Source organism: Podarcis erhardii, assembly GCF_964252035.2.
Source record: "Podarcis erhardii genome assembly, chromosome: 17".
Taxonomy (NCBI): Eukaryota; Metazoa; Chordata; class Lepidosauria; order Squamata; family Lacertidae; genus Podarcis; species Podarcis erhardii.
In genome coordinates, this window is record NC_138515.1 from 9,436,806 (window position 1) to 9,451,501 (window position 14,696).

A 14,696-nucleotide genomic window follows, 5' to 3' on the forward strand; every position below is an offset into this window, starting at 1 on the left:
CTAGCAAAGTGCACAAAAGTACGTCAAACGTTATGCAGATGTTGTGGTATTGGTTTCCAAAAACTTGGAATGGTCTCAGGGGCTGGGGTTATTGGTTTGTTTCATTGTTTTATGATGTATTTTGTCTTCTCATTTTGTTGTTGTTGTTGTTGTTGTTGTGAACGGCCCTGGGATCTTTGAACATTAACACTTCCCCCCTTCTCTGTGACTATTCTGTGTTTTTGCATGTTTGTTTTTCAGTATTACTACTTCTGTGTCATGTGTTTCTCTTCTCTCTCTCCCACCCACCTTGGCCGAGTGGGAAATACATATGGTAGCTGTTCATCTGCATAGCAGCTATGTATCTCCACTCCCATTATAATTGGCATATAGGACTGCTTGGTAAGTGTACGTAATGGAAAATAAGAAGGGAATAATGACTCAGTTGTATCCAACAACCTAACTGTGCAACTGTAACAACTTCCACTAGTGCAGGGGAATTTATCCCACCTGTGCATCATGCCCAAAATCAGCTCTGGGGTCATCCCCACTTTGTGGCAGATTTGGCAGGTGTGGGTGGTGCCCAGCGACTAGGGAGTTTCTATTATGCAGGCATAAATTGTTCTCCTCGCGCAATGTCTTGGTTGCATTCAGCCCACTTAGCACCCTGCCCAAGAGTCAACACAGAGCAATATAAAAGAAAGCTTGGAAACTTCTTGATTTGCCAGAAATGTATGCTCAGCTTGAAGGCTTTTTGTGCTGCCATGTATTGGATGTCAAACTTTTAGAAACAATCAGTCAGTCAGTCAAAGAAACAAAAACACATTGCCTCATGATACTACAAAAGATTGTCACAGAAACTGGGACTGGAGTTGTCTGAGTTTAAAGAGAAATATTCTTCTTGTGGTTGATTATGATAAATGATAAATGATAAATGATATATGCAAATGCTTTTGCCTCAGGTAGTCACAAGTAAATCAGTAACTGAACACAGCAAAACTATATTTATATGGGGTTTTTACAAGAGAGCAAGTAACCGCACCCTTTCATCTGCTCATTAAATTTCAAAATGCTTGCAAAGAAATGGACTTTGCTCGCACTGTATCAGGTCCATTCTTTTCTCAGTTCATAATATGTTATACTGTGAAGAGGAGTCTGAATAAATCTACTTGAGATGTTGCAGCCATTACTAGAATGCATATGTTCCATATGTTCCACATGTTCCACATTTTCCACATACCACACCAGCCCCATATTTTGTACCTGTTTGTTCTGTGTTTTTTAATGTATTTTTTTTTAAGGTAATGATGATACACATTTTGTTATTGTGCTATGTACTACTGCTTGTACTATTTTGTAGCTTCACTGTAGTATCACAGTCATAAAATGTCCAAATTTTTGCAAGTTTGCTATCCTTTACTGTAACCTTTCACCAACAGAAGTGGCTTCTTGGATCCATCAGTCTCATTCCTGATTCTCCATTTTGTGGCCATCAGCAAGCAGGGGAAAAGGCAAGCATTTATAGCATGACCCATTGCAAAATGCATAAATGCAGAAGCAAAGATGTATAGTTGTGCTGCCATGCAATTGTCAAGTACGACAGAGTACAGTACTTTCAATATTTTTATCCCACTACCCTCCCCCCCGTGCTGTGGTACAGCTGTGCAGTGCATTATTTTGAAAATGTTCAATTGTAGCATCTTATGAAGGCACCGTAGGATATTGGTGGGTAGCCAGGGTGGTGATAAGAAACAACTTTTAATAGGGAAATGTTGAAGAAGCAGACCATGTATCTCAGTACCATTGTTACAACCACAGCTGATAAAAAAATGTACATACACCTTGCTCCTCTCCTCTATATTGTGCAGCAAGAAGACCTGTTATCTTGGGGATAGAAGCAGCCCCAGTGTGATTGCATTTGTCCCTGGACCCCTAATTGGGAACCACTGGTCTAGAGAAACGACAGAGATCTGTAGAACAGTAAAATATGTATTAAAATTACCCTAAGAATGCTGATATGCCTACAGCAGGTGCAGACAGAATAAATTAAATTACTGAAGTGAGAATTCAGAGGTTGTGGATAATTGGATTCTTGTGACTATATGAAGGCAGAGTGATAAGACAACTTATTAGGTAATGCAACATTTTTTAAAGAACAAGTTTTTGTATCAGGGAGAAATGCAAAATAACAGCAAAAAATCGAAACTGTTTAGTAGCAATATTGAGATAACTTGTAGTAAGAATTGTGCAGTTTTAAAGTGACTTTTAATATGTAACAAAATTTGCAGTACTAAAATAGAACAAATTATTTCAGTGGCAAGTTGTATTGGAACACATATGGGTTAAAGTGCAACTGGATGGGAATGCTTTCCTGGTCCTGAACCTGTGACTGCTCATGAGGAGTGGAAGCACTGCACTTACTTGGAACTCTTGATCTTATCCCCCATCCCTGCTGCCATCAAGTATTGATCACAGTACTCATTTCCTGGTGAGTGTGCCTATAGCACTTGAGTGGACAGTACAATCCTATGCACACTAACATAGGAGTAAGGCCTACTCCCTGGTGCCACACTGTTTTTATTGTAATTATCTGCATGTTTTTTAATAGGTGTTAGGGTATATATCAGCCATTTCCAACCGGTTGATCATGATCTCCTGGTCAATCGCGTGGTGTCCCTGGTCGATCCCTGTTGACCGCGTGATCCTGGTTGATCTCCGCCCCCCAAAAAAGCTCAAGAACTTTGGGTAGATCACTGCCAGTTTTTTTATAGTGGGAGTAGATTGCAGTCTTTTGGGAGTTAGACATGCCTGGTATACATAGAATCAAAAATTGTAGAGTGGGAAGGAAGCCTGGGGGGGCGTCATCTGGTCCAACCCCCTGCAATGTAGGAATCCTTTGCCCAACATGGGGCAAATAAATATGTAGCAATAGCAACGCAGTGGAATTTACTACCGAGTATGCGGGTGGCGCTGTGGGTTAAACCACAGAGCCTAGGGCTTGCCGATCAGAAGGTCGGCGGTTCGAATCTCCGCGACGCGGTGAGCTCCCGTTGCTCAGTCCCTGCTCCTGCCAACCTAGCAGTTTGAAATCACGTCAAAGTGCAAGTAGATAAATAGGTACCGCTCCAGCGGGAAGGTAAACGGCGTTTCCGTGCGCTGCTCTGGTTCGCCAGAAGCAGCTTAGTCATGCTGGACACATGACCTGGAAGCTGTACGCCGGCTCCCTTGGCCAATAAAGCGAGATGAGCGGCGCAACCCCAGAGTCGGCCACAACTGGATCTAATGGTCAGGTCCCTTTACCTTTAAATAAGAATAGAATTGCACTGAATCTGACTATTCTCTACAATTATTCTACAATATTGCAGCCTTTAATGCTCATAGCTGAATGGAAACTTTCTGAATCACAGAATATTTTGAATTGACAAGAATACTTTTTAAAATAAGAAAAGAAAATCTGGGAAATTCTGGTTTTGTTTTTTAAAAAAGTATTGCAAATGAAAATGCACAAATTCCTCGCAAGATGCCCTCGTCAGCTGCAGCCACCAGAAAGGTAGAATAATGTCTGCCAGGTAAAATCATTTCCCCCTGGAAGGTGTGAAAAAGATTTGGGGATCTGCGATTTCTGTAGAGGTAAGAGAAAGCTGAGGTACCTTTCGATCTGTTTTTAGTATTTTAATTTTGTATGTTTTAAAGTATGGCTGCAAAACATTTCCCCCTTGGCTTTATTGTTTTATCCGCTTTTGAGGTTTTCTTCACTCAAGCGGTATATACATTTTACGAAATGAATGAATGAATGAATGAATGAATACGAGCAGGGACCAATAATTGTTTAGCGGCGAAAGAAGGACCGAGGCAGAAAAATACACATTTCACCTCATTGTTCATGCCCCTTAAAAAGGAAGAAGAAAAGTTCTCTTTACTGGAGCGATTGGCTTATTCACAGAGTGTGACGCAAACACTGGCCAATAAAAAGCGAATGTAGTGAGGCGGGTGGCCCGGTTCTTTTGACAGCTTATTCGTTTCTTTTCGTGATGGACAGGAAACATGACCAGTAAAAAGAAAAAGAAAAAAAGCAACTAATAAGCTGCGGGGCGGGGACCGAGCTCCTCAGGTCTCCATTGGTTGTGAGGAGAGCAGAGGCGGGCGCCGAATGACAGGGAAGGCTACCAGTTAGAACACCGACCGGAAATGGGCGGAGCGGGCCAACGCTGCCCCTACCACTGCCCGCGGGCGACGGTTTTGCTTTTCTTATTGGTCCTGACCGATGAATGACAGGCCCTCCGAGCAATAGCCGGCAATGGCCGGCAGAAATAGGGCGGGGCGGGGCGTCGCCTCGCCGAGGCCGGATGAGGAGAATCCGAGGGGGGAAGTTTTGGTGGTTGTTGCCTGGGGTTGTGAGAGGAAGCGGGGAGGTGCGCGCGCCGGGGGGAGGAGGAGGAGGGGATCTGTCCCCCTCCCACCTTAGGCCGTTGCTATGGGCAACCGAGGAATGGAGGAGCTCATCCCGCTGGTGAACAAGCTGCAGGACGCCTTCAGCTCTATCGGGCAGAGCTGCCACCTCGACCTGCCGCAGATCGCCGTGGTGGGCGGCCAGAGCGCGGGCAAGAGCTCTGTCCTCGAGAACTTCGTCGGCCGGTCAGTCAGTCAGTCAGTCAGTCAGTGAATCGTGCGTGTGGGGGGGGGGAGGGGGGCTTTGCGGGGAGGAAGAGAGGGAAACGCAAACTGCGCAAGGGAGGCTCCCTAAGGCAGACCAGCGGCGCGCGGCGCAGTTTGCGGAAATGAGTTCCGAGAATGCCGGGCTCGCGCTCTCCTCAGCTCGCTGCTGCCGTAGAGGCGGCCTCGGCCCGGGAAGAGCCGCCAAAAACCAGGCCCTCTCCGCTGGTGAGGCGAAGCGAAGCGGAGAGGAAAGGGTCTCTTCCCCGCTCCGAGACCCCTCCCTGCCCCATGGAGCCGAAAGGGGTCGCGCGCGGGACTGGCCCTCGGGAAAGGGGGCTTTGCGACTGTCGCCATGGCCGGCGTGTGGGCCACCTGCCTTCTCGCCTCCCGCCCTGCTGGGCGAGTGTGGGGAGGGGTCAGGCCCGCGAGGCCTCGCGCTGCCCTTCGCCCCACACACCTTTCCGGGTTGTCCCGGGTAAACTCTGTCGCCTGTGCTCCGGTGACCTCTATGGGGAAGCTTGCCTGCTCTCACACTCCCTCTAAAGGAGCAGGTACACAGCTCGGGGGGTTTTCTGGGTCCTTTGCTGTCGCTTGAGACTCAGGTGGTCTCAGTGCCTTCCATCAGCTTCGGCTGGAGGCCCAGCAGTGCCCCTGGATCTGGACAGGGATAGCCTAACTTCTGTCGTTTATTCTGTGGTTAGATTACTGCAATGCGTCCCACGTAGGGCTGCCAATGAAGACTGTCTGGAAACTTCAGCTGGTGCAGAAATCGGCGGCCAGGTTGCTCATCAGGGCAAGACTGTTTGAGAGTATTACATCGATCCTGGCCCAACTGCACCGGCTGCCAGTTAGTTTACCAATTCAAAGTGCTGGTTTTGACCTATGAAGCCTGAAACCATTCAGGAATGCAATACCTCAAGGACCACCTCTCCCCACATGAACCTACCTGTACCGTGCAATCATGAGGCCATTCTTTGTGTGCCTTCCAACATGAGAATGGGCCTTTTTTGCAGTGGCTCCCCATTTCTGGAATGATCTCTCCAAGGAAGCTTGCCTGGCACCATTGTTACATATTTTAGGTGCCGGGCAAAAACTTTCTTCTACCACGCTTCTTGCTATTTAAACAATCCATGGCCTTTTAAACTGTGGGTGGGAGGTATAGCTTTTGTTACTATGTTGTATATATATAAAATATATACACACACACTGCCCTGTGATCTTCGGATGAAGGGTGGTATATAAATTTAATAAATAAAATAAAATAAACTGCAGGGTGGTACTTGAAATGGGCGGAACAATCTTGGTGATTCTGCTCTTGTTGCCGTTATTATTATTGTTTACCTGCCCTTCATAGGGTCGGAGGGCTGGTTACATAAATACAAGATAATAAAATAAGTTTTAAAAATAATAGCAACAAATTTACAACAGCATCTTTCCTAGAAGATCTTTGCCTGGTTTGTAACATCCATCAGCCCCTCTTGCATGAAAACCCATCAGATTCCAGATTTCTTTGGGGTATTGCTAAATGTAAAAAATTTCAAGCTGCTAGACAGCTTATGACTTGCAAGGGTGGGGGAGGTTACACCTGTCTTTCTGCTTTCTGTGTAATGGTCTCACAGATAAGGATGTAACACAGTATTATGTCGGCATTCCGCCTGTACACTTTTGTGCCATAAAGAACAGTTAGCAATAAGTCTTGCAGACCACACTTTTGCTTTCTGCTGTTGCTTAGTTTTACACATAGCTAACAAGTTTCTCTCTTTTGCTCTTGCATAATACATTTGGAATTCAGAACATGAATTCTCTTCCTTATTTTTGTGTGCAAGATACATAAAAGTGACCCATAATTTCAGAAATAAATGCACAATATCTTATTAACCACTAGGTAAGCCATTACATAGTAGGCCTGCTATGGACTGGGGTGTAATGGATATATTTTAGCAAAGCCATATACTCTGTACCTTAGGTTGCACAGAGCTGTGCCATTTGGGTTAAATGTTCTGTCCTGAGCTCTGTCTCGCAGCTGTCTTGATAGGATAGTTATTTGAAGAACAGAATTACTTTGCTCAATGTACCACTTTTTCTTAAAGGCTCAGAGTAATCTGTAACATATAATATAAAATGAAAGATGGAAAATAAAACATGTCATCAAAAACAATTATTTGACAGCTGATTCCTCCTTCCATGTCCCTGAGCATTGATTAATCCACTGCCGATTGCACACCCTATGGCATGGTGCTGTCAAATAGACTACTGTGCTAGACAGTCTGTTACACAAAATGATCTAAACAAAATCACCTCTAAGCAATAAACTTGTTAGTCTGGTGCAGCAAGCAACACCATTTTCAATGTACCACAAAACACAAACAGGTCTGTTGTGATGTAATATTCTACTCTAGACATTTTTACCTATCCTTGAAACATGTCTCCATGGTACATGAGGATTAGCAGTGACAACGACAGTCTGCTTTTAGTCGAAACAAAATAAAAAAATTCCTTCCAGTAGCACCTTAGAGATCAACTAAGTTTGTTATTGGTATGAGCTTTCGTGTGCATGCACACTTTTTCAGAAATCTGAAGAAACAAACTTAGTTGGTCTCTAAGGTGCTACTGGAAGGATTTTTTTTGTTTCGACTACGGCAGACCAACGCGGCTACTTACCTGTAACTAGTCTGCTTTTAACCCCTGATAAGCAGCAGAGCAGCCTATGCTAAGAAAGAGTTTCTTATGCTTGTCTTTGCTACCCCGCCCAACATATAATGGGTGTTTTGCTTGCATTAAATATTAGTGACTGATAGCTCTATGTACAAATTCATAGTGTATATTATTGCTCAATAGCATTTCTGTAACAAATAAGATGAGATATACCTTCTCATATGATGGTACCAATAGTAATGACTGTGATTTCTTTTGTCCTGCAACTAATTTTAATGTGCAGTATCTACCTGAGGACCCAGAGATAACCCGTCTCACACCTTGGAGGATTCTACCTTTGAAACTTTATGCTAAAAAAATTTCTGCCTTGGGGTTTCTTAGCTGCTTTTCATTTGCTTTGTCTTCACAATTTGCCATTTAGAAATTGCTTTAAAATGTGATTAGGGAGCTATATCTCAGGGATTGTTTCCCCCTCACTCCCATTCATATATAGAGAAAAAAAAGTCCAGTAGCACCTTAGAGACCAACTAAGTATGGGCATAAGCTTTCCGTGTCCATGCACACTTCTTCAGATACCTGCAAGCACACTTCTTAGTTGGTCTCTAAGGTGCTGATGGACTTTATTTATTTATTTATTTATTTATTTATTTATTTCAACTGCATCACACCAACATGGCTACCTACCTGAATATGTAGAAAATGTTACTGAAATGTGATTGTGACAGAAAGGGAGCACACATTGGTCTGAATGTGCTTGGTGAACACTGATTTGAATAGCCTTAAGTGATGGTGGGGAACTTCCGCCCAGGTCCTCCAGGCTTCTCTAGCCAGATTGAACTCTTCCTCCTACGCCATCTCTCTCCCCAATCCATGTCTCCACTCCACTCACTAGTGCTGTTATGCATTTTCCTTGAGTGTTTTGCTGTCTAGAATGTGTCCTCGAAATATGATAATTACCGTATTTTTCGTCCCATAGGACACTCCGTCCCATAGGACGCACCTAGGTTTTTTGGGGGGAAATAAAGGAATTCCCCAAAACCAGGTCGAGGAAACCAAACAAGGTCGGGGAACAGCGGTATGGCAGCACTCCGCCTCCCCGCTGTCCCCCGAGCTGGTGGGGCTGGCAGTGGGGAGAAACGCGCTTCTCCCCAGCACCAGCCTCCAAACCAGGTCGGGGAACAGCGGGATGGCGGTGCTGCGCCTCCCCGCTGTCCCCCGAGCTTGTGGGGCTGGCCGATGCCTGCCCGAAGCGCGGGGTGCTCTGCTTCAGGGCGCCTGCGCGCCGGGCGGCAGGCTGCTATCCACAGCCTAGGGAGCCCTGCGGGAACTCCCACGGGCTCCCCAGGCTTGCTGATAGCTTCCTGAAGCCTGGAGAGCACCGACCCCTCTCACTCTCCAAGCTTCAGCGAAAGCCTGTATTCACCCCATAGGACGCACACAGATTTCCCCTTCATTTTTGGAGGGGAAAAAGTGCGTCCTATAGGGCGAAAAATACGGTACTCTTGTTTGCCTTGATGTAGGTGCATGTGTAGAAACCTGGCTTTAGTATGGACAAAGTGTAACATACTGTAAAAATTACATGCATTGCCCTCCTACTTCTGCATTTTGCCCATGAGGAAATGCAGTGATCAAACAATTTTAAACATTTTTCAGTGGAATTGGTGTTCTAATATACTGTACATCAGTCACTACCAATGACTAAACAGCTATAATCCTGGGTGTATATTTTGATCCAGTAGTGAATTCCTTGCCATAATAATTGCACGTAAAACATTTTATATTGACATGAGACCAGTATCTGGTTTTCTGGAAGATGTGGAGCAAGCATCTGAATCTACCTGAGTCTTTAGAAAACCAGCTTGGTGTGAATTTTTATCACAGAGTTCATCACATGTACTCTTCTGTGAACAGTTGTGAGGGATGCAGCCTAATGAGTAAGATTGCATTTATTAATGCTGTATTTCAACAGTGATGCTAAAAACTGCAATAACTAAACTGCAGTCAGACTCATGAAGGTGGAGTCAAAGAAGTAGAACAAAGCCTCAAATCCCCACCTGCTTTTGAAAAAGTACATCTAATCAGATATGTCTTCCCTCTCCTGCAATAAAACATTTCAGTTTACTAAAGTCATTTCAGTTTACTAAAGCTATTGTATGTGCTAGCTTAGGTTATCCTTTACCCAAACATGTTTATAACACGTGTTGTATCTATGGAAATTTCTGATGGTTGCAGGCTTGGGTTGTCTTTGATGTTTCCATGAATAGGTGTCATTGGCAGAGTTCATATTGATGCTGACAAACAGGAGAGCCTCTTCTGCTTTCAGTTGATCTGATGCAACACAGTTAGACATCTGGGAAAATGTATTGCATAAAGGAACTGTTACATGGTACGGGATACTTTGGGGGCTCTATAGTGCTTTTCCCATACGTATCTGAATCCAAATTTTGAGTGTGCACTAAATTTACGTAACATTTTCTTGTTTATATTCTTGCTGCACAAGTTCTTATTCCTATTACTCCTTGCTAGTGACCATTTTGCTGGAGGTTTTCCCAAAAGTTCAATACAGCTTGTGACATACAAATTAAAAACAATGGGAAAACACAATAAAACAATTGAATAGGGTCAACAAGAATATCTTATTCTGGGAAGCAGGTCATTACTAGTAAGTAGCATTGTTGATATAACTGTCAACAATGGAAAATCATTCTTTTGTATTTTAAGTACCCTGCTATTCTGTGGTTGGTTATTTAAAGTAAAACGGTAGCCGGGAGGGTGGGAAGCTTGGCCGTGTGCACTAACTGGCTTTCAGCCTCCATGAAGTTTTTCCATTTTGTAGAATGTAATTTGTGTTGTTGGATGCTGAATGCCTTGGACATCAAATACATAGCAAATGTTTTGAATTTTCAAAGAGAATGTCTTCGTAGAATCTTCATCTTAAAAGTGTCAGACCTCAGTTTTTTCCAGCAGGTTTTGTAATGGTTTTATCTGGAAGCTACTGTTGACAAGTGTTTCATCACTTCCTTTCTTTTTGTCTATCATGTAGAAAATTGTTCCTTGATAACAGACTGATGTTGTTGGTTTGCTTTTTTACTTAATTGACTGGGTAAGAAATATAAATCTTTATGTAGTTTTACCTTAGGACTTGGCTGTAGACCACGTGGTGGAACCCTTTTCTGCCCAGGGCCGTATTCCCTGCTGGGCAGCCTTCCAAGGGCCATGTACTGATAGTGGCAGGCCAAAGTAGACAAAACAACAAATGTGAATCGTTTTTACACTAGGCTTCTTCACACTCTCCTCCTAACATTTCACCCAGACAAGAGGCATTTTCAGAGTTCAAGGACACATTCCACCCAATGATGGCTGTGATTTGGGGAGACTTTTGAGATCCAAATAGAGAGGCCTGGAGGGCCACATGTGGCCCTTACATATGAGGTCCTCCACCCCTCCTGTAGATAGTAGATTTTATGGTGTGTTCTTGGTGGAAGCGGGAAGCATGTGTAGTGATGTGTAGCAGTCCATAAATTTCTAATGTAAAGCAGTATCATTATATATCTACATAACAGTGTTCAGAAAGTGCCCCTGTTGCATGGGCCAGTGATGAATCATTGAACCAATTATGCTTTCAGAGGCTGTAACTAGTAGCTGGGGCATAATATTAATGGTACCATTATGGTAATTGCCATTTTGAGACAGTGCACATTTTCTTTAAATCAGGGGTGGCAAATCTACAACTGCTTCCATTGACTCACCAACCCTTTCCCTAATAAGACATCCCTTTCTTTCCCTCTCAACTTACCCTGCAAAAACCATGTTGTCATTTTCTGACATGGTGGCATTGCATGAAGGTCTTTTGTCTCTACTAGCAGTGGTGCCATGCCTGAGGAAGAAGAGGTGATTTTGAAGCATAAGTTGAGAGTTTTGCTTTTTATTTGCAGTGCTGCACTTGGTCACATCCACACTGCTATGCAGCTTTTAGAGGGTTAGCTAAACTTCACTGTGACTTTGAGCTGAAAACAGTGAACCACTCATGCTGTACACAGTCAGCAGTGCTATTACGGTACTTGATAACGCTTTGGCAGATGATTACTGCTTAATACTTGGCACCTTCATTTGTAAACTTTTAAGAGCCTAGTTGCTACAGATAAAACTTGTAAATCGTGTTTGTGTTCATGCTTTGGTGACTATACCAGAGCTGTTAGTATTTCATGTTTCTTAGGTCGTGGATACACCATTGGTATGACTCTGCATAAGGCAGCTTCGTCTGCCTTTCTTAAGAGGATTGGTCACTTCCTCTAGGAAGTGGAACTGCATAATAAGCAATAATTGTGTGTGATAGGGTGGCAAGTGCTGCTAGGGCAGACTAGTCAGGAATTCTTAGGGCTGAGAAAAACTGTTCACTGTCCTTCAGAACATTTTTGCCAGTGCCAGATGTTCCCTTTTGTCTATTTGTATGAGAAAGTTCACCTGTTTATTTGCCCCTCTTGCTCTGTTCTTTCAATTAGTGTGCCAGCTCTCATAACATCAAATGTACCTACACCTGATAGGCTGCAGAGTGTTGTGATATCATCTTATAAAAACTATTTCATGATTTGGCTAGGATTGCCAGGTAGCTAAACTAAGAAGGAAGAAGCAGTAACCAGGTGAGAGAGAAATAAACTTGTGGTAAAGCATCAACAGTTACAGAATAATGGTTCCACTGGGCCAAAAAATATGAATATTTGAGTTTTTGGCAAATATTACTGAACTTCCCAGACTGACTTTACTATGGTTAGTGACTGCCTGCTGAGCACAATGCTGCACAGCCCACCAGCAGAGACCTCTACAGCACATTGGTGCTCTAACAGCACATTTGTGCACCACAAGAAGATGCCTCTGCCCATCCTTGGATAGGAACAGACAGTGGGCCAGGTCCAAGGGATTTGAGTCAGAGCTTTGGCTAACTTTTGAAGAAGCTTACCTAGGTCAATGTAAGTAGGGATAACCTAAGTTTCAATTTCAGTCAATTTGGCTCTTTTGTATTACTTTATTCCACGGGTAGGCAAACTATGGCCTGGGGGCTGTATCCAGCCTTCTAAATCCGGCCTGCGGATGGTCTGGGAATCAGCGTGTTTTTATTTGAGTAGACTCTGTCATTTTATTTAAAATGCACCTCTGGGTTGTTTGTGGGGCATAGGAATTTGTTCATCCCCCCCCAAAAAATATAGTGTGGCCCCCCACAAGGTCTGAGGGACAGTGGACTGCCCCCCTGCTGAAAAAGCTTGCTGACCCCTGCATTCCCTTCTTTATCACGTTGTATGGTGGAGCTCGGCCCTGTTGTACCTAGTATGCTTGATGTCAGGATAGTGATATGAGAAATGCTGGGCAGGTATTTAACCTGTGTGCCACCATCTAGCTCTGGCTGAAGAAAAGAATAGCTAGGAGACCAGGTCTTGCTGGCTACAGGCTGTCTTTGCCACTGTTTCCTGGAGCCAGGTCTGACACCTAGGCCCAAGTTCTGCCTGCATCACAACACCCAGTGCCTCGGGATCAGCTGTAATCTTTCAACCAAACTGCAGATAGTGGTATTAACTTACACATGGTCACACGGAAGGTTACTGCTTCCCTGGTCTGTCTTCTTGTCTAGGAAGGGTACAAATCCCCACCAAGGATCCCTGAAATAGTGAATTCCCAAGAGTCTACAAATCATGCCTGCATTGGATTTGATGACCCCTGGGATCCCTTCCAATTTTATGATTTGGGGTGTGTGTGTGATATATCTAGAATCCCTCAGACATTTGTACCCAGGTTTTGGTAGTGACTAAATATACTTTGCTGGGTTGAGGCTGGGATGCCAACTACAGTGGTGCCCCGCAAGACGAACGCCTCGCAAGACGGAAAACCCGCTAGACGAAAGGGTTTTCCGTTTTGGAGGCGCTTCGCAAAACGAATTTCCCTATGGGCTTCCTTCGCAAGACGAAAGCCCATAGGGAAATCTCCGGGACAGCGGGGAAGCGCAGCGCATCTTCCCCACTGTCCTCGGACCCCTCCGAAGGCTGGCGGTGGGGCGGAGAGACCTCCTCCCACCGCCAGCCTTCGGAAGGCTGCTCCGAAGGCTGGCGGCGGGAGGAGGTCTCTCCGCCCCACCGGCAGCCCTCGGAAGGCTGCTCCGAAGGCTGGCGGTGGGAGGAGGTCTCTCCGCCCCACCGGCAGCCTTCGGAAGGCTGCTCCGAAGGCTGGCGGTGGGGCGGAGAGACCCTCTCCCCGCGCCAGCCTTCGGATGGCTGTCCTGAAGACTTGCGGTGGGAGGAGGGTTTTCCTTCCCACCGCCAACTTTCAGAATGCTGTTCTGAATGTTGGCGAGGGGAGGAAAAACCCTTCCTCCCACCGCAAGCCCCGGGAACACAGGAGAAGCGCTGCGCGTCTTCCCCTCTGTTCCCGTACCTGTCCTGAAGGCTTGCGGTGGGGAGAAAAGCCCTTCTCCGCACCGCCAGCCTGGCAAGCGGTCTCCATAGGAACGCATTAATTGATTTTCAATGCATTCCTATGGGAAACCGTGCTTCGCAAGATGAAAAACTCACAAGAAGAAAAAACTTGTGGAACGAATTAATTTTGTCTTGCGAGGCACCACTGTACGTTGGTTCTTGGAGGTATCAGATCATGGCACGTACACCATGGGTTCATCTCTTTTGGATCACTGCAGCACAGATTATGTGGGGCTTGCCTTTGTATTTGGAAACTGCAGCTGCAGAAAGGCTTATGGCTCGGGCCAGTTATGGAGAGCATGTGAATGAATCCTTGGCAACAACAGCTAGATTAGCTGGTGGTACTAATTATTTTGAAATGTGCCGCTGCAAATATTAAGTTGCTTTGTATGTGCTTGCCTCATGGAGCCATTTCAGTAGTGGAACTTTGGGTGAGGAAATGACCTTTTGACAAGTTTGCTCAACTGAAGTTTTCTAGCGATAAGTGGAACCTGCAACAAATTGCAAACACTTTTAGGAGGCCAGCCAACTATGCCCTCTTCCATTGTACCTCTTCTGTTTTTCATTTCTCTCCCCCCAGTACGCACCCATCACCATTCAGTAAGCATTCTGTGCCCACTGAGTATATTACATCCTTTTTGCGCCTACTTTTGTTTTTTTCCCCCATCATTACCGTATTTTTCGCCCTATAGGACGCACTTTTTCCCCTCCAAAAATGAAGGGGATATGTGTGTGCGTCCTATAGGGCGAATGCAGGCTTTCACTGAAGCCTGGACAGTGAGAGGCATCGGTGCGCATCGACCCCTCTTGCTATCCACGCTTCAGGAAGCTATCCGCAAGCCTTGCGAGCCTGGTGGGAGTTCCTGCGGGCTCGCAAGGCTTGCGGGCGGCAGCCTGCAGCCTGCAGCCCGAAGCATGGGGTGCCCTCCGGAGGACGCCCCGTGC

The 14,696-nt window shown here is 45.2% G+C and overlaps 1 protein-coding gene across 8 annotated transcripts in view; it reads left to right on the top strand.

The window, feature by feature from the left end:
* Positions 1–4,324: 4,324 nt before the first annotated feature.
* The window catches only part of DNM2 (dynamin 2), a 60,957-nt gene continuing 50,585 nt past the window's right edge, over positions 4,325–14,696 (top strand). For 5 of the 8 annotated variants that reach the window (XM_081844989.1, XM_081844990.1, XM_081844986.1 and 2 more), the window contains exon 1: positions 4,325–4,614. In XM_081844989.1, the coding sequence (XP_081701115.1) occupies positions 4,454–4,614 (161 nt within the window). In that variant the 5' untranslated portion in view covers positions 4,325–4,453. The remainder of the gene's footprint in view (positions 4,615–14,696) is intronic. The other 3 variants (XM_081844983.1, XM_081844984.1, XM_081844987.1) reach the window with 1 other exon arrangement.